General features: G+C 41.8%; 3 protein-coding genes across 4 annotated transcripts; 1 reads left to right on the top strand and 2 right to left on the bottom strand.

The window, feature by feature from the left end:
• Positions 1 to 325: 325 nt before the first annotated feature.
• On the bottom strand, positions 326 to 3126 carry LOC117847278 (DNA replication complex GINS protein SLD5). The gene is made up of 6 exons (XM_034728458.1): positions 2720 to 3126; positions 2497 to 2619; positions 2319 to 2401; positions 2109 to 2218; positions 856 to 931; positions 326 to 780 (listed from the first exon to the last, which is right to left on the bottom strand). The coding sequence occupies exons 1-6, from the start codon at positions 2885 to 2887 to the stop codon at positions 681 to 683; spliced, it is 660 nt and encodes a 219-aa protein (XP_034584349.1). The 5' UTR covers positions 2888 to 3126; the 3' UTR covers positions 326 to 680.
• A 972-nt stretch (positions 3127 to 4098) lies between these two features.
• On the top strand, positions 4099 to 7802 carry LOC117847276 (uncharacterized). Its single transcript, XM_034728455.2, has 5 exons — positions 4099 to 4387; positions 4524 to 4746; positions 5202 to 5661; positions 6268 to 6342; positions 7054 to 7802. Exons 1-5 carry the CDS (start codon positions 4322 to 4324, stop codon positions 7550 to 7552), a joined length of 1323 nt encoding a protein of 440 aa, XP_034584346.1. The 5' UTR covers positions 4099 to 4321; the 3' UTR covers positions 7553 to 7802.
• A 204-nt stretch (positions 7803 to 8006) lies between these two features.
• LOC117847277 (uncharacterized) lies at positions 8007 to 12477 on the bottom strand. Of its 2 annotated transcripts, XM_034728456.2 has the most exons (10): positions 12278 to 12476; positions 11576 to 11645; positions 11253 to 11384; positions 11108 to 11171; positions 10936 to 11014; positions 10760 to 10844; positions 10041 to 10097; positions 9670 to 9786; positions 9448 to 9518; positions 8007 to 8476 (listed from the first exon to the last, which is right to left on the bottom strand). In XM_034728456.2, exons 1-10 carry the CDS (start codon positions 12376 to 12378, stop codon positions 8155 to 8157), a joined length of 1098 nt encoding a protein of 365 aa, XP_034584347.1. In that variant the 5' UTR covers positions 12379 to 12476; the 3' UTR covers positions 8007 to 8154. The 2 variants fall into 2 exon arrangements, with proteins under 2 accessions (XP_034584347.1, XP_034584348.1); XM_034728457.2 differs by lacking the exon at positions 10041 to 10097 and having other exon boundaries at positions 12278 to 12477.
• Between the last annotated feature and the right edge of the window lie 11635 nt (positions 12478 to 24112).

Below are 24112 nucleotides of genomic sequence, written 5' to 3'. Positions count from 1 at the left end.
TTTTTTTTTGTCTCTCTCTCGCGCGTGTGCACCGTGCAAGCTTCCAGAAATGTTTGTCTAGTGCTAAATGTTGTGTTTATCTATCTTTGGTCTCATATCCATGCTACATTAAGTTCATGGGTTGCCGTAGTTTCCTAAAAAAAACATTATGATCAGAATCTGAACTGACGAACACTATGAACCTTCTCTTCAGGTCAAAAAAATTTTTCGATAACTTGAATGAGCCACTGGTATATCACCAAAACAAGTATGAGGAAGGGTGACCTTTTCGGATAGATTAATCTTGGGCCAGGCATTACTATGCAACATGATCAGAAACCAAAACTGAACTGATGACGATGACCAGGACTACATGATCCTGATTTTATTAACAAACGGAGAGAAAACCCACGAAAATAGATAAACTAAGTTTGGTACCATCACAATCATGTACAAATTACAAAATACAAACCAATGTGAGTCTTACATATGGAGCCTAAGCCACATGCTGCACTTAGACGGTATTTACCAATTCAGGTTATCTTTGTGGCGATACAGAGCAAATATCATTCCTGCCCTTGATTCCATCCGTTCCAAGAATTCAGAAGAATCTTGGACCAAAAGCTTCATAATATCTTGTATGGCTTAGCTGTTACGCTTTCAGAGCTCGCTCTTTTACAGGTACTGATTTGTGATTGACATCAGATAAGGTCGATTCGGCCACCCTCGACAAGGCCCTTGATGGACTTGTACCGAAGAACGTACAAGTCGTCGGCAACTAAGTCCACAACCTCCTCTCCACTGCATCGAAGCATCACAGGTAAGCAAAGCATGTAACAGTGCAAATCAAGATTTGAAGTGTGCCTGGGCACTTACATGTCATCTAGCTGGAAGGCTCCTACGTCGCTCTTAGTCTTGCAGAAGACAAAGGTGCCAAGCTGAGGCTCTGGCACTGAACAAGGCATTTCAAATCGAAATCAAATTAGAAGTTGGTCTATTACATGGACATTCCTAAATTCCACATCTTAAGAAATAAAAATCCAAAAGCATTCACTTTTTCAGAAATACGGAAGAATTCTTTATTTACTCTTGAACTTTGCCTCAAAGTGAAGAAAAAAAAGGCTTGTTCTAGAAAATGTGAAGCTAAGTTTCTGTTCTAGCTATGCCTATGCCCTATAGTGATCATCTCCAAAAGCTCTGTGTTAGATGTTTGTGACTGCAGACATGTTAGTTAACTCTTTTGTGAAGAAAGTTAATTATTAACTGAATGCTTTCTTCAAAAGTATTTCTTAACCAAATGCACAACAGTTCATTAGAGGATTGGTAATTTTCATCATGCAACAGGCCGATAGCTTTACAGATTTAAAGATTCTGAACATGGATCCTTGGGCATTGGGGAGACATGAGAACCTAGTTATTATGCTAGAAAGATGCACTCTGACATTTGTGCCTGGTCGAGTCTCTCCTTGATCGCTCTCTGGAGTGTAACTTTATACAATTGCAGATTATCATTATGTGACCGCATCACGAACTTTCAGTTTGTTTCTTTCCATTAGACTACTGAAATTAAGATTATGATGCATCCAAATGTGATAAATCCGATAGAAACGTGTCCCTATGCATTAGTTTACAGATTCAAGCATTAGTTACGCATCAACGGATGAGGTTGTTAGGATAATAAGAACACTGCCAGAACAGCAAATTTCAACCTGATAAGGACAAGGCAGTCTAAAATTCAGAATCAAATAAAATTGTCATGCTTCATGGCAACATGGTGGGAGCATATTGATAATTTGGGGATGGAAGTACCAAGATGCGGTAGGTAATCAGAACCATCACATGAGGGCAGGAGGCATTCTTATACCCGAGCTGCTATTAAGTTGACAGCTAAATTTTGTTATGTAGGAACACTACTTTTGAGTACAACTAATGACCAAATTTTCCAAAGATACTTTGTACCAACTATCAGGCCGCCCACCTCAAAAGAAATGGTGAAACTTATATTACCAACTATTCACATCCAGCAGCCTATTCAAAATATGTAATGACTGAAGCTGCAAACGACAGAAGCAGTACGGCAACAGGACAAGGAACTCCAAAATTTGGCAGATCAAGTGAAGGGTATATACCCATGTCATCCTCAGTACTCGATAAGGACTGTCTGGTAACCGAGTCATAGCCATACGGCAGCTTCGACAGCACCGACTGTTCGAGATGCTTCTCCATGATCTCAGCGCAACTAGTGATAGATCAAACACTAGAGCCCATCAGAATCATCTAGTTTCACAAGACAATGCAAAATAATTGGGGCAAATGCCAGTCGCACAGTCAAAAGATACCTCTTAGCGAACCGGCGCTCCTGCAGCGACAGCTGGCTGAGGAGGTCGTCAGACCTGGAGATATGCATTGTGTACTTCTTGATCTATAGCCAGCAAGTAATCAGACTGGCAACAATTCGGTAATTACAATTACAATTGGTCAGTTTTAGCGAACAGATTGGGATTTGATGCGACCGACCTTCTGCAGGCGGAGTCGGAGGTAGGAGCGCAAGAGGAAGAGCGTGCGGTCGAGGTCCATCTGGTAGAGCGAGACCACCAGATCGTCGACGCCGCTGTCGGCGAAATCGTCCAGCGTCTCCTCCTGGTGGCATCGCGGTAGCGAATCCGCATCAGACCCAGACAAGTAACAGAGGGAGAGGAGGAGGGACGGCGAGAAGAAGAAGAAGAAGCAAAGGGCGTACGAGGAGCTGGATCTGCTCGCGGACGCGGGAGACGAGTGGGGAGTCGAAGCGGAGGATCTCCGGCGCAGCCTTCTCGTTGCGCCAGGCTCGCTTGAGCAGCTCCACGTCCGTGGTCGTCGCCTCGGCCGCGGACGCCGCTGCGGACTCGTCGTCATCCCGGGAAGACATCTTCCTCTCTTGTCCCTCTCGCTACTGGCTCGGGTGGGGAGCGAGCCGACTACTCGGTGGCGGTAGCCGGTAGGGGGCACCGCCGTTGGCCGTTGCCTCTTCTCCGCTGGAGCAGGCGCGGTTTCTGGCGGGAATTTGGGACGCGTTCGCGGGGAAACCGCGGAAACTTTGTTCTTTTTTTTTTAATAAAAGCCTATGTGTATCCCCTGGTAGGGCTGGCTGGTATAAGCCCAACCAAACTCTTTTCACGAACTGGTTCTCGCCCAGCTCACTCAACCCGGCGCGCCGTCTTCAGGGCTGAAGCCATGGTCACTGTCACGATCTCGTCCTTGTGGCTCGCAGCTTGGTTCCTGATCTCCCTTGTCTGGATGCATGCCACGACTGGCTGGCGAGCAATAGCGTGTTTGGTTAGCGTCCGAACCATCCGATCTTGTATCCGAACCTAATATATTTGTTTGGTTTACATCACAGGTCCATGTCGTTCGACATCAAGACGCTCCATGTAGTGCTCGTACAAGGCAGTAGGAACAACAATTATCCAGCACCGGCTCGATCCCGAAAAACAACGAACGACCTCATGCAGGAGCAGCGCATGTCAGATCAAACCGAATTCAGAAACCAAACACGCCGAAAGTTCAGCCGTTGCAATGGTCAAAGGTGGATCTAGCGGTAAGTCAGTCGGGGCTCAAGCCCCTCCTACATGACTACATCTCTATATACAATGGAAAAGAGGAAAGAAATAAAGAAGAGAAAGAAGATAAGCTCCTTATAACTTGTTACACTAATCCGCCCACGGCTAAACCGCGAAAGCCATCATTTTCGTCACGGCTGGCTACCGCGGAGGTAGGTTGCGATTCAAACCAACTCGAACGAACTGCACTGCACTCCAGCCTGTTCGACGAGCACAGTACACGTTGGACGTCATGGGGCTATCCTATCAGACGTCTGATTTGCAACGGGTGGCTGAGATGGAGCACGAAAGCCTCGCTAGACGACGTCGGAGTCGGTCGGAGGGGCCGTGGCCCAGCCAGCCCATCCCGGGAAAATATCACCCGCTGGTGTGGTGCACGGCGGCCGCAGCCACCAGGGGCCACCCTGTGGGCCCCACGCTCCCGTGCGCTCCGACGTCGCCGCCGCCTTTTCCCCGTCCCGGCCTTCACTTTCGCGAATCTTCCTCGCGCACCACAGGAAGAAAATACACCAGCCAAAATCCACCGTGATTTCCCACCGTCGCGGCGTTTTTCCCCACGCCACCGTCGCTCCACGCCGCCCCGGCGTCGCCGCCTCCACCCGTTCGCCCCCGGTAACACCCTGCTTTTATCCTACCCCCTCCCCGGCAGCGCATCACGATTCACGCCCGCTGCCTCTTGCGTTACGCCTCGTCGCCCCCCATCCTATCTCCAGTCGCCCGCCGCCCCGCCGCCCGAAGCACGGATGGTGGGGGACCTGTCCCTCCTCGCCGTCGCCGCCGCCTCCCCCGTCGTCCTCCCACCGTCCAAGGTACGCCGCCCTGATCCCGAGCCACCCCTCGCGCGGAATTGGATTGGGTCGGGCTGAATTGTGCCCGGCCCTTGGTCTAATGACCTGATCGGTTCGCCACGGTGTGCGATGTCTCTCATGCCGTTGTGCGGTGCAGGAGCTCCATGGAGTGCTGCCGTTCCAGGGGAAGAGGCCGCACGACGCTGCCGCGGCCGCGGTGCAGCTCTGCGCGCCGCTGCAGCAGCAGCAGCATCCGCATCACCATCTCGAGGGTCTGCCCGTGCAGATGATGATGCCCTGCGGCAATCAGGCCCAGGCCGTGCCTGCCGCCTACCAGGCCTTCGCCATGCCCGACACGGCCACGCTCATCGACGTGCAAGGTTCGTTTCCAGATTCCGATTCGCATGGCTCATGGCGTTCTCTTGTGTCTTGTCAATGTGTTGCTTGCGCTTTACTACTATGTTCTATGTATGCATGTTCCGTTACTACTATGTTTGCACAATTTAATGTTCTGTTACAGCCGTATTTGGATATGTGAGCCTGGGCCTTTGAATAAAACACTGCGCTTCTCTATGCGAAGAAACTGAAAGCAGCTAGAAATAAAAATGCCATTTCTTGCTCATAACTCTTCTTCACCTTGCACAAATAAGGGTTCCTGTGCAGTGTTCATGCTATACCATGCTTAACCTTGACAACTGTGTTTCAACATAATGCTATGGTGGCGTTTTCCCCTTGATTCTTTGTTGCACAAGTACCGAGTAGTGTGTTTATAATTATCTTGCAGCCTCTTATCATGCTCATCATCTCATGTCTTATGTGAATGTCTTTGTAACAGATTCCCACCCTGATTCAGTTCGACTTAGCCTTGGGATTGCTGAGCAATGTGCAAGGCAAGAGAAAATCCTCAAGTTTCTGATGTCAGTGACGTCAGGGTCTGACGTGAAAGAACTTGATGAATCCTTGCTAGCTGAATTCACTGGCCAACAGACTCTACCAATTAACTTGGGAAATCAACCATATATACCGGATGATAAGTTAACTATCTGTGAGTTTGGATTGGAATTGGATGAGCCCCAACAGTATCTGCCAGAGAAACAACTTGTCATCCCTGATCCTCTTCTGGACTTTGTTCAGTCCTATGGCTCTGCTCTTACTATCGATCAAAATGGCCGAATCCTATTTGCCGGCCATGGAGATGAGATGAGAGACTTGTTATCACTTTTTCTAGAGTTCAACATGTCTAAACGAGAAACAAGTGGATGCAAGACTGCATTTCTAGTTCCATACTTTGAGAGGTAATATTGTGAAGCATCGCAACTGAATATTTATCTCTGAACTGCTATTTAAGAATTTGCCTGATCTTGTGAGCGTACATAATGTCAGTAAGATTGTAAGTGCAGAGTATTCTTGGTGACTTTGCTTCTGATTTATTGGCAGGACTTTTTCTTTCCCTTTTTTCTGTCAAAGATATTTGGTGAGAACTATTGACTTCCTACAGCTTGCTCATTAATTATGTCAGAAATCAGGATAGCAAGATTCTGTATTCTAAATCTTCCCTGGTTAGCTGCACATGGGTTAATATGATGCATAATATATCCATTATCTTCTAATAAGCTCATGGATGAATTGGTATAGAACTAGATATTCCTGAATTAGTTAACAAGCAAGGAGCATGGACAGTAACAATATATAACTAGGTAATAAGAGATGCATGAAATATTGAAGTATCTTAAAACTACCCTTCAACCTATATGATGCAATTCCTGTACCTGCCAATGATCTGCTTGTAAGTTATAAACTAATATTCATTGTTTGGGTTGTTATATTTTAATTTTATGGTTCATTTCTGTTCTACGTTTTCAGTTGTGTCATTTACATGGCATGCATCTTTGCATACGCAGGAAAAAGCGTTCTCGGGCTAACAGCCAAGTATCCAATACAAATTTAGCAAGCATGGCAACCGATATTTCAAAAAGGTACTGCATTCATTTTGCTCCCTCTTATCTAGATTTTTTTTCCTTCAGGTGTATGCTACTAAATATGCTGCTTCTAAATATTGGTAGTTCTGGTATCTTCCATGCTGTTTTCTTGTTTCACTTGTTTTATCTAAAAGTCTAAACGTATCATGATGTTTTTTTATGCTGCTTGGTAGCACATTATAGATCCTAGAGTAACTTCTGATTCTAATGATGTGACCTTATCATTTGCAGCATATACTAGATACAAAGAGTATCAGGCACGTTTCAAAGTATCTTTATGCTGCATGTTACATGCACATATTAAATTAAGCAACTTTCTATGAAAATTAACACTCACTAAAGCAGGGACCTGGTATTATTTGAATATTTTTTAAGAGGTTATAGAGCTAATCAAGTGTTCTAAAATTTATTCATCTTTATCTACTCCTATCATTTTACTAGCGGGTACCTTTTCATCTCATGCATCAACTAGTATGGTGGTTATGTGGGTAGCATGTGAGATACACTGTTTTCAGGGCTAACCAATTGCATGGAACACTTTGATTGGAAGACCCATCATTTAACCTTAAATCTTTATTCAAAATAAATTGTTATGCAGCAACTTTTGGACATTTAACTCTATGCTCTGCTACATTAAATTCCTGCTTGCACCTTTTCAGACAACAGAAAAATAACAATACGCTTTTTTTTTTAAAAAAAAATGTGCAGCGCTGATGTGAAGTCAAAATCTTCATCAAAGAAGAAACAGAGAGGGAAAAACATCAAAGAACGTGAATTGCATCAGAGAAACTATATACATGCTAGCGAGGCATTTCTATCCATCCTGCTGGACAAGGACAAAAGCAGCTCGACAATTCTCTCACTGAAAAAGGCTGGTCCAGAGATCAATGAACTTTTGACACAGTGTTCTGTTGGCATAGCTGGAACTGGCTTGGCTATTCTTCTGTCAGTTATGTGCAAGATGGCTACCGGCATGAGAACTCCTTTTGCTTCAGCTCGACTGCTGAGCACCAGTGTTGGATTTGGGCTCTTTTGGCTCTCCTGGGCAGTCAATGGTTTGCGTGACACCATTGCCAGCATTTTCAGAAGCCCAAGTAACATTAATATGGAGGAGGATGAGGTAGCAGTGAGAATACAGAAAAGCATGAATGAAATTCTCTTCAGAGCCATAACTCTCTTGGCCATCACTGCATTGAAGTTTGCATGAGCTGCTACCTTTGTTAGTTTTCCCCTACCCAGCCATGATGTATAATCCACCATTTTGGCTCAGGAGTTCTGCTTCTGTAGGACTAAGTTCACCATCCTTTTTGGTTCAGGAGTACTGCTTCTGTAGGACTAAGTTCCAACTGTCCAAATCATGATTCTAGTTTCTTATTGATCCTGTAGAAAGTGAGCTAAGTTGTAAATTGTACAGAATTTTGCATGGAGTGGTGTATATGAAAGATGAAATTTGCTTATCTCTATGAACGTTGAATAATTTAATGTCCAGAGATTATACATATTTCTATCTAGCAGTTTTGTCCCAACTGCTGCAATTCTTTTTATTATTTTTATTAGAAGTTGTTTGATGCCTGGTAGAATCTAACATCGTTTTGAAATTCAAAATGGATTCCACTCTGCAATATAATTTGAAGAGAAAAAAACAGCTGCTCACATCAAAATAAAGTAGAAACGAACACTGATGGCAGTACTTGAAAAAAAAATGTAAATTCTATGACAATAAAGTACAACAAATGTAATGGCTTGGTTGATGCCCTTACAATGAGAGTCGAGATGGTAATACTTCAAAAAGATGCAAATTTGTCAATTCTATGACGATAAAGTAATTTTAAGAAGCTGCACACTTGATCTATCATATGATAGCATATAGGGTAGAAAATTTGAAGGAGCCGTACTGCTGCCAATGTTAATAGCAGACAGCTTGGCGTCAGCAGCTGCTTTGGCAAAGCAGTTGAAAGTCTCCGCATTTCGAACAACCGTGGCAATATACGCGACCGGACCATCCATTTCCAATTCATCACCAGATTTTCTGTTGACTTCCCCTTGTTTGCTGTCTCTCCTTAACAGCATTGAGAGCACTCGAACGAGGTGTGGCACACAGACTGGATCGTACACAATATCTGCGCCGAGACTGGGAAAAGAAAACATCAGATGAAAGGAAGGCAGCATGAACAGAAGTGATGAATTCTGTTACCCACTTTACAAGATATAATTTTTATCAGATTAAACAGGATACTGCAGTTCACAATGTATGCCCTCCCTTCCTTCCACAGGAGTGGTACCAGTAACCCCACAACACAAGATTTGTATAAGTTCAACAGGTACAAAACCAGTCAAGGGACAACTAACATTCTGGTCTGGCGTAAACAAGTTTATGGAATGTTCACCCAATAATAGGAAAAATAAAGAGATAGAAACTGAACTAAGAATAAACAACCACCAAAACATACGCAACTAAAATATGTTTCTGCTTAATGCTGGAAAAAACGAAGGAAAGTCTTTTTAATTTTGGACTTGGTTCATTCCTTTCTATTGATGTTAAATACTATTAAACACATTATAAACTTGTTTAGTATTGATTACAAATTTCGCTATCACTATAACAGTTGTTACTTTGTTGTAATTAGATGATAATTTTTTTGCAGGTGTCCTAGTGGAAGTCTAAGGGGATATAAACATCTTACTGCAATAAAAACAATCGAACTACAGCACCTATTCTACACCCAAAAGTCCCTGATAAATTCTGATTGGCACTACTACTGAATTGTACACTGTGGATCACTAATTATTTTCAGGTGTAAGACCGATCGGAAATATTGTTCGAAATTCATAGCATAGCAAAATAGTTTTAATAGGAGCATCACTTTTCATCACAACTTTTACAAGATGCCTCTTCAGATATATGATCTGAACAACTATTATTTTCTTTAACCGTATTACCATTACTGAGTAACTTAAACACGATTATTGTGTATCAGGTGCTATACGAAACATTGCAGATATAATTTCAGATGAATATCCTGGTTCCCGGTTCCCCATGATTATGATTGTGTGTATAAGCAGGTACAAAGAAACATTACAAAAATATATTTCTATACTCACACTATGTCTGGCTGGTAGCCCCGTAAATCACTTTCAGATGCTTCTTCCCAAGAAAGATATTTGCACTCTACCTGCATGCCACAATGCATTGCCATTAAACTAATAATGCATTTATTCAATGCTCAACGAGAGCCATCTAATTCAAACTGTTGCATGCCAAATTATGTAAGAGAGAAAACATCTGCACACAACACTCTGAATTATGCAAGGAAACTAACAAACCTTATTCTTGCTTTCTTTTAACTCTTCAAAATCTTCCAGTTTAATGCATACGTTATTCAGTTCCATATTTTCCTTCATGTTTGTAAGTGTAGATGTGTCACCATCGGTAAGAATAACCTGCATATTATATGAATTCCACATGACATATATTTAATTTGAAACTATTCTTTGATTTCAAGAAACTTGTGAACATAGTTGGACTGAGAAATTCATGCTTAATCATCACTTTAGCTCCACACAGATGCTGAACAATTAAACAGTAGATATGCATCCCCACTTCACCAATTTAGGAAATAATACTGTTTCACGTTCTGACCCATAAATAATGTGATAACCATTCATTTTTAATGGAGAGTGGCATTATTACATACCTTAGAGGCACCAACATAGTTAAGACAAATACCCACCAAACCGACACCAGAACCTAGCTGCTTATAATGCAAACATTAGAGCAATGTCATTTAAGAAATCCTGATAATACTCCTTAAGTGCAGAGAAAAATATATTTAGGTAATTTTGCACACAAAGAGCCATTTCAAGTAGCTGGCCACTTAAAAGATTAATTTCATGAGGATGCATCTTGCTTAACACATGTTTACAAATAAAGGATTACATGGTGGTGCAAACAGCATATAGCGGCACTTATACAAACACTATTACTCCTATTAAGGGCCTGTTCAGCAGAGCTCCCACACCAGCTCCTAGGATGATTCCAGGGCAAGAACTAAGATGTTGGAAGCTGAAAAAACTAGCTTTCCCTGATTCACATGCTGCCCAGAATTATTTCCTCTATAGAGTTCCTAAATCACTTTCAGCCAAAGAATCACTTCTCATAGAGAATCACTTTCAGAGGTCATCTACCAAATAGGCCCCTACATCCTAGTTAGCCTCGTACCAAAACAAAGAAAAAAGTTGCTAGTCATAGCATTGTTTACCATAAGTAAGGACTGAAGAAACTTGCATTATTCTTTGATAGAACTTATTATTTGAATGGGTGGTGATGCAAGAGCTGAACATATTTATATAAATTTCCCTGCATGAGTTTATATTATTAATGTATCTCACTTTAATAGTAAATTAATCACTTTACCTCGAAGCAACACTTTGTGGAGAAAATTTCAGGGTATGAAAGAATAAACTCAGACAAGAATAGACTTGATGGCCAAAGGGAGCACCTGAAAATCCAGGGTATCAATCAATAACATATGAAAGTAGCTTGATAGAATATCTGGACACAGAACACTTAAGTGTTTAATGACAACATACCCTGTATCACCTTCAAGCATATTAGAAGAACATGATAGTCGAGCAACAACACTTATTAAACTTGAGGAAACATTATCATCTACATATGTAAACAAGGTTGTCACTATGGATTGTTATAATTAATTTGATATATTTCTCAAAGAAAACTAAAGAGTTGGAATTGGTAACTCACGTGTAGAAGAAACAAATGATATCTCTTTATAGATATGATTCGTCTTATTTAACAATGAATCTTTCTGCACTTAACATGAGTTATCTGAGTATAGTGTTAACGATTACCAATTATTGAGATATAATACAAAATAAAATCTACATACTGCTTTGGACAACATACGCTGAGCAAATTCCTCATAAAGTGCATCAATCACAATGTCCGATGATAATTCAACCTCAGATATAATCCTCTTAAAAATAGTTGTTGTATAAGTAGAGTTTTGGCGTCCGTATACCTGCATCAGTATACAACGGAAATCCCATTATAAGATGTGAAGATATTGATTAATGGGAAACTTTTATAACAACACTATATTTGCAGTTTTTTTCACAAATAAATTATCTATTGCTTCTGTTGCAAAAATATATATCTTATTTGTGCTGTTTGAGTAAATTTTACAAGATGAGAAGAAAAAAGATCATTTACATTAGTATCAGTGCAATTCTCCAAAAGAAATTTTTGGACATGTGGTGTGATAGAACCTCCCCCAGCTTTTCTGCAAATCAAATAAAACACGTACATAAATATGCATAAACATATAGTTTTTGAAAAGAAACCAGAAACACAGAACAATTTCTCTTTTGAACTTGTAGTTGTAGCTTATTCATGTGTAGTCATGCCAACGCCACATATTTCCCACAAATTGTGGCTGCCTGACATTTCCATGGCCAAGTAATCAGTCACTGGCTCGCTGCAATTCACTCAAACGTTGTTGCGGAATTTGCAACTGTGCCAACTTGGTAGAGTGCTTAGGAGGCGTAACACTTCGCTGCTGCGGCTAGAACCATATGCTGGCCAATTAAAGTTAAACAAGCCTAAATACTGGACGCTGATCACGAACTAAACTAGCCATCACCTATACAACAGCATGACCTACAGGTCAACTAGATATCCACTAGCCTATCTTAGCTGCAGATCCACCAAGTCCGCACTGAACAGGCGACGAGAAAGCAGACTCAGAGCACCAATACTAGCACTGCAGACAGCATTTGCAAAGCAGACTGAACCAGAGGCTGTACCAGTCGGTGGTCACCGTTCCCCGAACCACGAATTCAATCGGGAGAGGGCACCGCAGGGACGGAGACCTTCGGTGCCGTTGCTATTTTGACTGCTAACGGTAGCGCGTACCTGGCGAGTGCGAGGATGCAGGCGGGAGGCTCCCCGGCGAGGAACGCGAGCTTCAGGTGGAGCAGCTGCTCGGCGTCGTCCTGCGCCGCCGCGCCAGCCATCTGCTGCCTTCTCGAGATGTGCGCGCGCACGAGAGGAGAACGCGGCGGCGGCTTTGCGAAGGACAGGCCGACAGGGTAGCGTCAAGTTTGGCAGTTTGCAATAGTGACCGTGGCGGAAGGCAACACGAAAGCGTTGTACGGACCGGGCCGTCCTCTTTCTGAGATTGGGCCGGTTTGTAGTAGTACACGTATTCCAATTGATTTTGCTCGGGTATTTTTTCGGGAAATATAGTAGACCAAAACTAGAGAAAGTCATTTGTTTGCTGCACAGCTTAAGTGAAATCTAAATTTCTTTTTTGATAAAATAGTTTTTACTTCTTCGGCAAGAACATTTTCTTCTAGAACATAACAATGTTTTTCCTCCTTATTGGAACATTGTTCTTTCCAACTAGAGAAAAATTTTCTTCTAATGTTCCATAGGAGAAACAATTGTTCCACAAATGAGGAAAAAAATACTGATAAGAAAAAAATGGTCGGATCTAACATATGATAACATGTCGCTTAAGCAAACAAAACCAACTTCACCACAGACGCTGTTGTTGGAGCCTATAAATAACACACGATCGCTGCTCATCCATGCATATCTCCCAAACATCCAGTGCACGACCTCTCGTAAGAGAAGTAAGATAAACACTGGAAATTTTCAAGATGTGGCGAGGTGCCTACAACAAAGGCAGTGCAGGTGTGGTCGTGGACGGCGAAATTGAAGTCCATGTCGAGAGGGTGGAGAAGATCGAGGTGGTTATGAACGGAACACCGTCACCGACGACGACGACGACCACCACCACCGGCGTCGTCCTGCCTCCGCCGCCGGGAAACGTGGCAGGGCGCAGTTCTCCGACCGCCACCGTCAGCGGAAAGGCGGTGGTGGCGCCAGACGTGAACGAGCTGGCTGAAGAATTCATCCGGAGGAACAGGGCGGCGTTCCAAGGCCAAAAAACCATGTAAACGTTTGATCGAAGAACATGCATCTATCTATGCGTGTGTGTACGTACATATAATAACTCGATCAGTACTATTTCATAGTCTGTCCTGAACTTTGCGATCCATGCATGCATTCTGCAGTTTGTAGGAACTACAGATACCTTTGTCGTGTATTGTTGTGTCAATTGCCTGGTCGTAGCCGATCAGAATCTGGGGAGCAAGTTCGTTGTCGTGTACGTCAACTTGTTAGTTGAGTGTGGGTCTGTAACTGGCATGCGAATTCTGTTTTCTTAAACGAAAAGATATATGCCGATAATATCTGTGATGTAGATTTGTAAACATGCTCATTTTATGTTCTTATGGACCAAAGTGAAGAAGGAAAAGAAACCTAAGTTTGGTGTGCCTTTACAGGACCAAACATCCACTCCGCAATACATTGGTCAGCCAAGACTGCACCTCTGAGTTCATTGCAAACTCAGGTGTTATTTGTAACACATCCTGACGAAAGATTGCCCGTTACGTCGATGCTCCACGGAGATCACAATGTACCTCTTCAAAGAATTCACACTATCAGAGAAATGACTTTCTGTACTAGTTGGGAACTTCCTTTAGTACCGATTTCACAACCGGTATTATTAGAAAATCAGTACTAAACTTTTAGTATCATACTTTAGTACACTTTAGTATCAGTTGAAATAACTGGTACTAAAAGATATTAAAAATAAAAAAAAATAACGCCCGGCTCCACCGCCCTCCCACCCGCCCCCAGCCGGCCCCGCTGCTGCCCGCCGCCCGCCTCTGCTCGGCCTCGCTACCCTCCGCCCACCCGGACCACTGGGCGGCTTCTGACTCGGTCCAGCAATGGTGGTCAAACATGGCCAGTATTCCTAGCTAGCTAGCGTGTCAAGACTCAAGACGAGGGCTCCGATATCCCTCATCCTTATAGTGTGTCGGGAAGTATGGAAGTAACAAAACGCAAGAATCTTCGACCACAAAGAGGGCCTGAGTTACATGCATGATCCCTGGGCCAAATTACAGAGGAGGCCACTCTGTGGGCTTCAGGAGCAAAGCATGCCAGTTACAGAGTTTCTTTCGTCCAGCTCTTTTTGTTGTAAAGTTTGTGTTGTTGGAGTTTAGAGCAAAACTACACACATAATTTTAGCTACCACGCACTAGGGATTTGGGAAGAACAAACATAATTCACAGATTCACCATCATCACAAGTACTACATAAGGAGCAATCATAACATATATGGTGGCATCTGCCAGGAAATCAGCATTCAGCAGCTGGTGCCTGGTACCAGTACTCTCCCCGTGGATGCTTCCAGCCGCAATGTCTGAAAGCCTGAAACACACTCGAGACATTTCCCCCAAGAGGAAGGCATCGATTCAAAGTGTGTCCAAACAGCAAACATACACGCATCCCCTAGTTCAACATATAGCCAGCATTTCGATTTGTCAATCAGGAATCAAACTCTCAGAGTGCTTTCATACCTTGATCTGTATGGTTTGGTTGAAATTCGCGGCATTGCACATTGAGTCTTTTTACTCCACTTTAAGAATCTACTGGCTACTCCATGTTCACATAAGAAAGAGTTGCACAACCAGTCGATCGATCGAAGCAACCTGCTCCACACATTGCAGCCTATAAATACCTGCTCACCGACCGTCGATCGATCAAACCAAAAAACACTAACACAGCTCAAATTGATCATCAATCCTCTGCCCAGCTGTGACAGTAAAAATACTGCTAGAGGTAGTGGTGAAATACAGAGGGTGGAAGTGGAAGCCAAGATGGGGCGAGGTGGTAGAAATGGTGCACGCGTGGTCGTTGTGGAAGGTGAAGTCCATGTTGAGGGGGCAGAGAAGAAGCTCGAGCTTGTCAAGAACGGGACACCACCACCGACGGCTACCACCCGCGGCGTCGTGCCTTCGCTTACCCCAGGAGGCACCGCTGCTGACGGCAAGGCAGTGCCGGACGTCAACGACCTGGCTGCAGCTTTCATCAGGAGGAGCAAGGAGAAGTTCCAAGGGATCGGCGGCAGAAACGATAACGGCCAAAACTAGCTAGAGGTCATGAATGTTTGATCGAACATGTATGCGTATATGCACCCTGATCACCTCATATCAAACCTAGTACGTCCTGAACTTACAATCTATGTACAGCAGATACCCTCTGTGTGTTGCATCATTTGCGATTTGCCACGACCCAGCGTACGTATATGTTTCAGTGGCATTTCCATCTCTCCAGATGCAAATTTGTGTACTGTTTGTTTCCTGTAATGATTAATAGCTTGGTACAACTTCCTCGCAAGAATCATGTGCTCAGTTCCTCATACTAACCATCACAACCAAAAATTTTCTGAAAGCTGAGGAAGCTGACTAGACCTCGATCTAACCTTCAAACTCAAGCGCTCCAAGTACAGAATGAGGAGTTCATCGAGTTTGGAACCGATCTAACCACGTTTTAGCCTCCAGCCACAAGCATGGGATTATCCTGAAGCTCCGCGTCGCTTAAACGCCAGATGTCCTAAAGATCGGCAACAATGGGGCTCCATCAACTTGGATTGGACAATGAGCTCATCAAATTTTGAAATCAAACCACATTTTATGTTATCCTAAGAAGCTAGCTAGCTCCACCTTACATTTTGCACACGACAAGGTTAACGATTGCCCCTCCATATCACTCAAAAAGAAATACTCGAGCCGTTTTGCAAAAAAAATGGTGAGTGCTCTCTCACGTAATTCTTTCTCTTTGGCTTCTTATTTCAATTTGTGTGAACGTAGTTTTCTCACATGCTTATTAACAACCTTGAGAAACCTACAGGAACCCAACACACGTAATGGACCCCCTATGCGGAGACGAACATATTTGGGAATAATAGGTGATTGATAGGGGGACCTTGCCTGCATGGGCTACATAGAAATTCTGCATCCAAACCTTTTTCTTTTCTGGTTGAGCCCATCTAGATTCGAGATGCTTAATAATGCGCGCGCTCTTTTGAATTATTTAGCATGGAGCGTGCAGCACGCTCTTGCTTTATCAGGAGCACGCGACGCACACATGAATTAAATAATTCTTCTATTTTGCAAACTATTTAACAACATATTCTAAAAGCATACTGGAAAGTTTCCTGAAGGGTTTTGATTTTATTATTTTTGAACATGCAATGCGGCTGATCAACTCGTGATTCAAGAAGCATAGTTCAGAAGATCTTGGTTCTGCCCTGGGTTTATCCCGTGTTTGAATTTTTGGATTCTTTCACCTCTTTTTTTTTTCCCTCTGAAAATTGGTACTACTTTAACTGATGGGCATGACGGATTATTCTGTCAGGATAATGATCCCTGTCGTAAAAAGTACCTTGCCACATCTCTCCAACACTGCCGTCGTGCATATCTTCAATCCGACGGATCCTCATCTATCATGGATTCCAATCTACTTGAATTCTAGGGTACCTTGTGTGCCATTTGGATTTCTGAGCTGTCAGTTCTATCGTCTATACGGTGGAGAAATTTTTGTTCTATTCTATTTATTGAACCCGAGATTTGGACTATACCTATATTATTTAATCAGAGAGTCTATATATACTGCGAAGTTCATCCAGTGCCACAATCGGCGTCAATAGTAGCTAAGATTATATTCCAAGCTACGGGCACTACTGTTAGGGTGGCTGAACTTGATTAAGATGCCGTTTTCACCTTTGAGTACCCGATGCAAATTCCCTAATGATATTTCCACATGCATGTGAGGGGGAGGCTCCACAAACAAGATGCTGAGAAAGATCACTCTGCACACAGCAACCACCGTACCAGCGTACCTAACATATTTCGGACAGCATCATGTTTGTGCATCCAAAAAAGTAGCAAGAACTGATAGCACTGCAGCTTTAATTTGTGACTGATTGCTCTTGATCACTGCACATCAGCAGTATCATATCTCTGCAGAGTCCCTCCATAACACGCCTCCAGCTAGCTAGCAGCCTATAAATGGAGACCACACCAAGCTCAAAGGAAACACATCAATCGATCTAGCAGGAATTAGCTAAGTTGAATTGCTTCCATCCAAAGAAGAAATTAAGGAAAATGTTCCGCGGGGACAATAGGGCGAGCGTGGGCATGAGCAACGAGCTTCCAGTCGAAGGCGTGGTGAGGGTGAAGAAAGTGGAGAGGATTGAGGCCTACAACGTCGCCACCAAGCCGTCGCAAACGGCAACGGCCAAGGTGACCCGGAGCCTGACCGTCAACGTTGTTCGGGTGGGGGATGTGGATGAAAAGCCTGATAGCTTTGTCTCGGTTCCTATCGTGCACAACTAACCAATGACTAGCCCTCTCAAGAAACATGAGCTTCGTCAGGCAAAAGCCCATACTACCTACGGCTATATGTATGTGTGTGTCGGGAAAATAGTGCAAACCCGGGCCCTCCAGCTGTACGGCTGTACGTGTGTGTTCGCGGGCGCGTGTGTTTCTATAAGGAGTGTATGGTTGTGTGAGGTTCTTGTTATAAAATTTGTGCAACTCTTAGCCACTGCCATTTGCTATCTCCAAAGTTCATGGAATAAACACTTTGGAACGTATGGTTTTTCTTCACTTACTCTTTTATTCTAAAGCATGATACGGACACCCATAATCATGCTTCCAACCTTCGAAAGTATACAATACACACTCTATTTTCCTATGTTGATAGTCTAGTAGATTGCCAATGTAGGAGCAGTAACTATATTTCAGTTCTAAAAACTAATTGAAATATAATAATATTATCACCATGACTTGACTCACTTTTGGAATTTTCCTTTTTCTTGTATAATATTAGAGATTCAGGAATAAATCGTGCAGAGCCGTGATCATATCAGACCATCCAACAAACGCTAGTAATTTCCTAGGAAGAATCAACCATGGACAGCTAGTAATATTCTTCTGCCACAGATACAACGACCACCAAGCATTCTTAAAGCCGATCTGTCGAAGATCAGAGCTCTAGCTTTTTAAAGTGCCACTAGCATATCTTCTTAGAAAAGGGCATATATCTTCCTACAAAATTAAAACCCCTACTGCATGCTCATGCTATAATTCACTATGTGTCTATATTTTTCTTAGTGTTTTCCTAGTTTAATTTAGGAGAGGTAGGCTAACTGTTGCGAGTCCAAGTCTTGCATTTCGGAGTCTAGAACGTACCTGATGCTTCTCAGAACGAATGACCAACGATACCTTTGCTCTCATTTGGTGTTGGAGCAACGTGGAACTGTATAATAAGAAGCATATTGTCGGATAACAATTTCTTTTTCTAGAAAAATAAAGTGAAAACAATATTACAGAATCATCTGCAATTGTGAATTCATGACCACCTTGACTAATGATATACGTACATATCACATGACGGTAGAAGTATTGATCATCTGCCTTTTCTCTCCATTTTTACTAAGACACAGAGCTGCCAAAAGACTCTCATGAGGATGTGGCTCCTGCTGTTTCAGCCTCTGTGATGATATATCTTGCACTTGTAAGACTATATAGTACTTCTTCTCGCAAGCATATAATCTTGCACTTGTAATTTTTGTAAGGAGACATACATACTACTATATATTTTCCAAGACGTATTTGATGATTCAGTTGTATGAGGAGCATCTTCTTTTTTCTGGTTGGGATTAAAAAATTTAAATTTAAACTAGAGCCTGAAAAGACATCGAGCTTCCTGAAGAGTGCAGGATCGTGCTTTCAGGTGCTTCAGCAGAGAAACTTACATGCTTAACCAACATCAGTGTCATGCTGGATAAATTTCTCCACTTTGAAGAAACTTCTTTCCAACGCAGGAATCAAGAACTTTCGAGCAATTTCAACAAAGGAATCTGTGGATTATTCCACACCCATCTCTTGTACTTTTTAGGCACCTTCCTGTTACTTGCTCATTGACTGACCCTTATCTGCATGCAAGTCCTCATCTGGGACCCTCTAAAATATCTACTCTGTTGCTAACCCTCTTTTGCTGATTTAGGCTTTACGTGAAATATAGAATGGTCAAGAAAAATATCCATACACAGCAGCACACGAGTTGCTCTCATGCACAAACAAGGAAAAATTAAAGCACTCCTGGTGCTAAGGAGATAAGTTGCTAACGTGACGCAGGTGATTAGATCAAAATGACAGTGCGTACTGCGTAGTGTTCTTCGATTTTAGTAAGCTGTCAGTGGCAAACACGGTCTATTCTCAGGTAGATTCGACATCATCCTCACTCGAGTCTTGATAGAGTTTGCGTGTTGCAATCGAAAAGTGTTAGCACCTGATATTAGCATGCACACCAGGGAAATATTGAGGGGTTTGAACTTAGAACTCCACTAACAAGAACCTGAGATTATGTGCATGCAATTAGCTAGGTGACTCGTGTTCGATACGGAACAAGAAGGTTTCGTGATTAATTAATCTACCTACTAGTAGTAAAGTTATTTCTCCATTAAGATTGTCATCTTTGCACTCAACTGGATTCTTTCCTTTTGCTGATTTGATACCAACGGTTTCGTGATGCATCTATTAATTGTATCCCTGATCGCCTGACACACTGTAGCGGAAAAGAGGGCACTGAATTTAAATTTTGTTCAGAAATTATTGTGTTTCATGAAATGGATATGAAATACGCTGAAGAAATAGCAAACATGAAAGACCATGATCCTACTCAAGGCCGAGTGACAAGCCAAATTAGACAAGTACCAGTGGGGTCCGGAGCTAAGCCTTGGCTAAACCGGAGAACTCTGATGTTAAGCTACAATTTCCCTTGTGATGTATATCTGTAAAAATGAATTTGCGGGGCGCACTATGTATGTCACCTCACCTGTCCGACCAGCCAAAAAAAAAATCCGAAAATAAGGTCTTGACCAAAACATCAAACATGCACCAATGGATATCTAACTTCTAAACATGAGATCATGGTTCTTTTGGACTGTTCAGAGACAGAGAAGGATCAGGTTATTTCGCTCTTGAACTCTTCCCTTGCATGAAGCTACTTCCCTTTTCAGAGATGGACAAGCTTTCTTTTTTACTTTCGAGTATGTGGTGGAAGTTACGGATGCTAATGTGTTCACACTACAAGGCCAATTGTCAAGCAGCTAACTTATACCTACTGCATTAACCAAAGTCAATAGACGATGTACCTTTAATTTTCACTGATATCACACAGTGAGTATAAACCCCCACGAGGCCTATAAATGGAGACCACCACCAGCACCATAGAAGACAAGCAAGGTCAACAACGCATCCTTGTAGCCTCCTCTCTTGCTACAAACCAGTAAACACACATCATGTTTCGCAACATGAACCCTTTTGTTGCCGACGGTGAGGTGAGCGTGCAGAAGGTGGAGAAGATCGAGCCTGTCTACAACCTGGTCAGAAGACCTTCGGTGTACACCAACCCGACGGCGGTGACGGTGGTGGCAAAGCCGCATGCTGATGTTGCTGTCTCTGGCCAGAAGATGTTGAGGGGGCCGCTTAAGGCTGTGCTGTCGAGGAAAGAAATCGACGACTACATCACCATGAAGAAGAAGCAGTTTGCTGAGCCAGACCCTTGATTTGTCTGAGAAGAGAGATGAAAAGTCTAAAAGCCCAACACTGGTGCTCATGATCTAATGCTTATCTATACACATTATAGTTGTAGTACAGCTTTATACTACGAAAGCTAAGTAGCACCAGAATGTCATATATGAGCGAGAGACTGCTTAGTTTATGCATAGTACTGCGCATATATGTATCATGTGCGCTGCTTGTTGCTTCATGATATATATACATATGTAACAAGACATTATTATTAGTTGATCCTATATATATAATATCTACCAATGCAGGTTCAACAACTACTGCTTCAATCTAAGATACTATTTTTTTGAAGTCCCTATCTTTAAGGGTAATCTGAATTTTTATTTTTTGAATGGCCTGAAATTAGCTTGAGCAACAAAAGTGCAGCAGGCAAAGACTTACATGTACACACCTGTAATGCCATCGAATTCAGTTTTTTGTTTTTTTATGAGAGAGGTGCTGGGCTGTTTCCCAAAGCAGGAATGAGACACTTCGAACAAATTCCTCTTGTTCTTTTTCACTTGTGGGGGCCATTGATTAAGAAACTTGTCCTTTGCTGATTGATAATGATATGTAGGGCCTCCTCTCACATGATGATGATCTGGACGATCTAAAATATCTTATAGTTAGTTAGGGCACCCTCTAATCTTATGAAGGTGTTTAAGGTTTACATGAATTTTGGATGGTTATAAGTTTCTAGCACTCGTTCAAGCATACGTATGGTAGGTCTTCTAGAACAAAGGTATTTTTGCAAATGCCGCACTATTTTTCTCATTTGAGTTGCATATCAAGATAAAGCTGTTGGATTACATTGCAAATATATCACTTTCTATAGATACTGATGTATACTTGGGATGTTGCAGTAGCACTTATGCATGATGAATATATGACGATTGAAATTATACACTATGAGACATGCTTGCTAGCTATGTGCATGAAAATTCACTGCTATTTTGAATGAGGATCCAATTGAGGGCAACATAAATATAGTAGTAAGAAAAATAAAATAAAGATACCTTTTAAAATGGAGAAATTTTAAAGATACCTTTTAAAATGGAGAAATTTTAGAGTTCTTGAAAAAAATGAGAGTTGTCCATCTGGCAAAATCGAACGGTGGAAATAAAGTACCATGGAGAGAAATACCAAGAAGTACCAAAAATAGTGAGAAATTACTATGATGCGCTTTTAATTATGTTATTTAATTCTTTTTTGTAAGAAGGATAAGAAATAAAAGTACCTGCAAGTACCACAGTTAGTTTAAAAGGCTCTTTAAAATGAAAAGAGATCTCTACTCCACAGTTGCAAAAATGTAGAGCAGCCGCAACTTTCTATAAAGTCAATCTGGATTAATTCATGTCATCGTTCATGTGGCATGAAACGTGGTACACATTTCCCTTTGAGTGCTTCAATACTAAAACGTCACTTATAGTCAAGATGTCTGCTGCTCATTAGTGCAAAAAGGAAGCAGCAAAAGTCCTGATTTTGGATGTATTCCCGGCAAGTGGTATTATAGTTCTAAACTCCTAACTAAAACAGATTCTGATTAATATGTTACTTGACCTAGTTTGAGAAGGGGTGATGCCCTTCCACGAGTTATCTCCGTGCAACGTTTTCTTTTCTTTTCTTTTTTGTTTTTCCTTTCTTTATTTTTATTCCAAAGGAGATCCATTTATCTTAGCAGGATTCCCTTCTTTTTCTGTAGCAAAGTTACAATCAATAGATTCTGCCTACAGCCATGTGAACGATGCGATGCAGTCAGTGATGAAAGTCATTCTATATATGAGCGGATAAGGAGCAAAAAACAAGCACTGTTGATAATGAAACAGTGGGACTTGGCACCAGGCCAGTGCTCTATTGCTGTCATGGGGCCGGTGTATACATCTACAAAAGTATGTGTACATGGATTCTCCCAACACTTATAATCTTCTACTATGATATGTTTATGATAAATTGTTCTTTACATCATGTAAAAGTCAAATAGCGATCTTTTACCTCAACGTCGTAAGCTCGGTATATGGAATATATGCAGATGTAAACTGCTTCATCCATAACTAAGCTAGTGATGCTCTAATTTATATGGATTTCTATGCTATTGAATAATTACAGATAATTTAGGCTTACAAAATTCAACATTATGGCACATTCTGCCAGTGATTTGACTTTGATTTTACTATAAGCTGCTGAAGCGACGACCTTGTTCCTGACAATCAATAGAACATATTAATGATATGGCTGAATAATTAAGAACGAACTTATTAGAGCAGTCTCAACCTATAGTATCTAAAGATATTGTCCATACTACCATGTCGACAAGACATCTATTGTAGAAACTACCTGCACATGGGTTATAACTCTTCGCATTTATCAATTATATTGTCTCCCGACAAGAATTATCCTTAATCCCACTTGCAAGGAGGTCTTGTGTTTCCATGAAAATTAGGGTTCCAAATGTTTCGAACAATTTCTGTGGAGATTCCACCTACTCTTTTGGACTTTCAGGGAATGAAGCTTCCATGTTTTTTCTGCTTGCAGACCATCATCCTCTTAAAATAGCACTGGCACGTGTATGCTTTTAGAATGAACATCTCTGTGCTATAATACTCGCAACTTTTTTTTTTTGCTGGGATCCAAAATTTACTGACTTGGAATTAGGACTAGCTGTCAAGGTTCTTAAATAGTTCTGGTCAGCTTTGGGCCCAAAACGAGGTCTACATTCGTGGCGCGACATCTAATGCTAAATATATATTGATTATAGCCTTGTCCACATTTTTTTCTAAATGTATGCCATACCAAAGCTCTAGATATATTTTTATATAAATGAAGGGTAGCAATGTCATGTTATCCACTTTATTAATATTTATGCACAAGATTAAAATAATGACTTATTTTTAATCATAGGAATATTCACATACCAATGGAAGTAACGATGGAATAAGGAGTTTAATTTGGATCTTAGGAGGTGGGTAATAAAGGTAATAATTATATTCCCAGTCGGTTCATGGTACTTTCCAAAACCCTAGCATATGGTCATGATTTATATTAGATCAGCTAGATGTAATTTACTAGCTGATTTAATTATTGTTTCTTCTGCTTTCTTATTGATCCTTGAAGTCTTTGAAGAATGCTCATTTAATTTGCTTGTCATGCCAAATTACATGCAGACAGCTAGCTGCCGATTGTATAGATATATCCGCAAGATGATGAAATGCTTTTGTATTTTCGAGCATTGATTAAGATGTACAGTCGCTCTTTC

Source organism: Setaria viridis, chromosome 3 (assembly GCF_005286985.2).
Source record: "Setaria viridis chromosome 3, Setaria_viridis_v4.0, whole genome shotgun sequence".
Classification (NCBI taxonomy): domain Eukaryota; kingdom Viridiplantae; phylum Streptophyta; class Magnoliopsida; order Poales; family Poaceae; genus Setaria; species Setaria viridis.
Note: the sequence above shows the minus strand (reverse complement) of the source record. Positions and strands in the feature narration are given on the sequence as shown.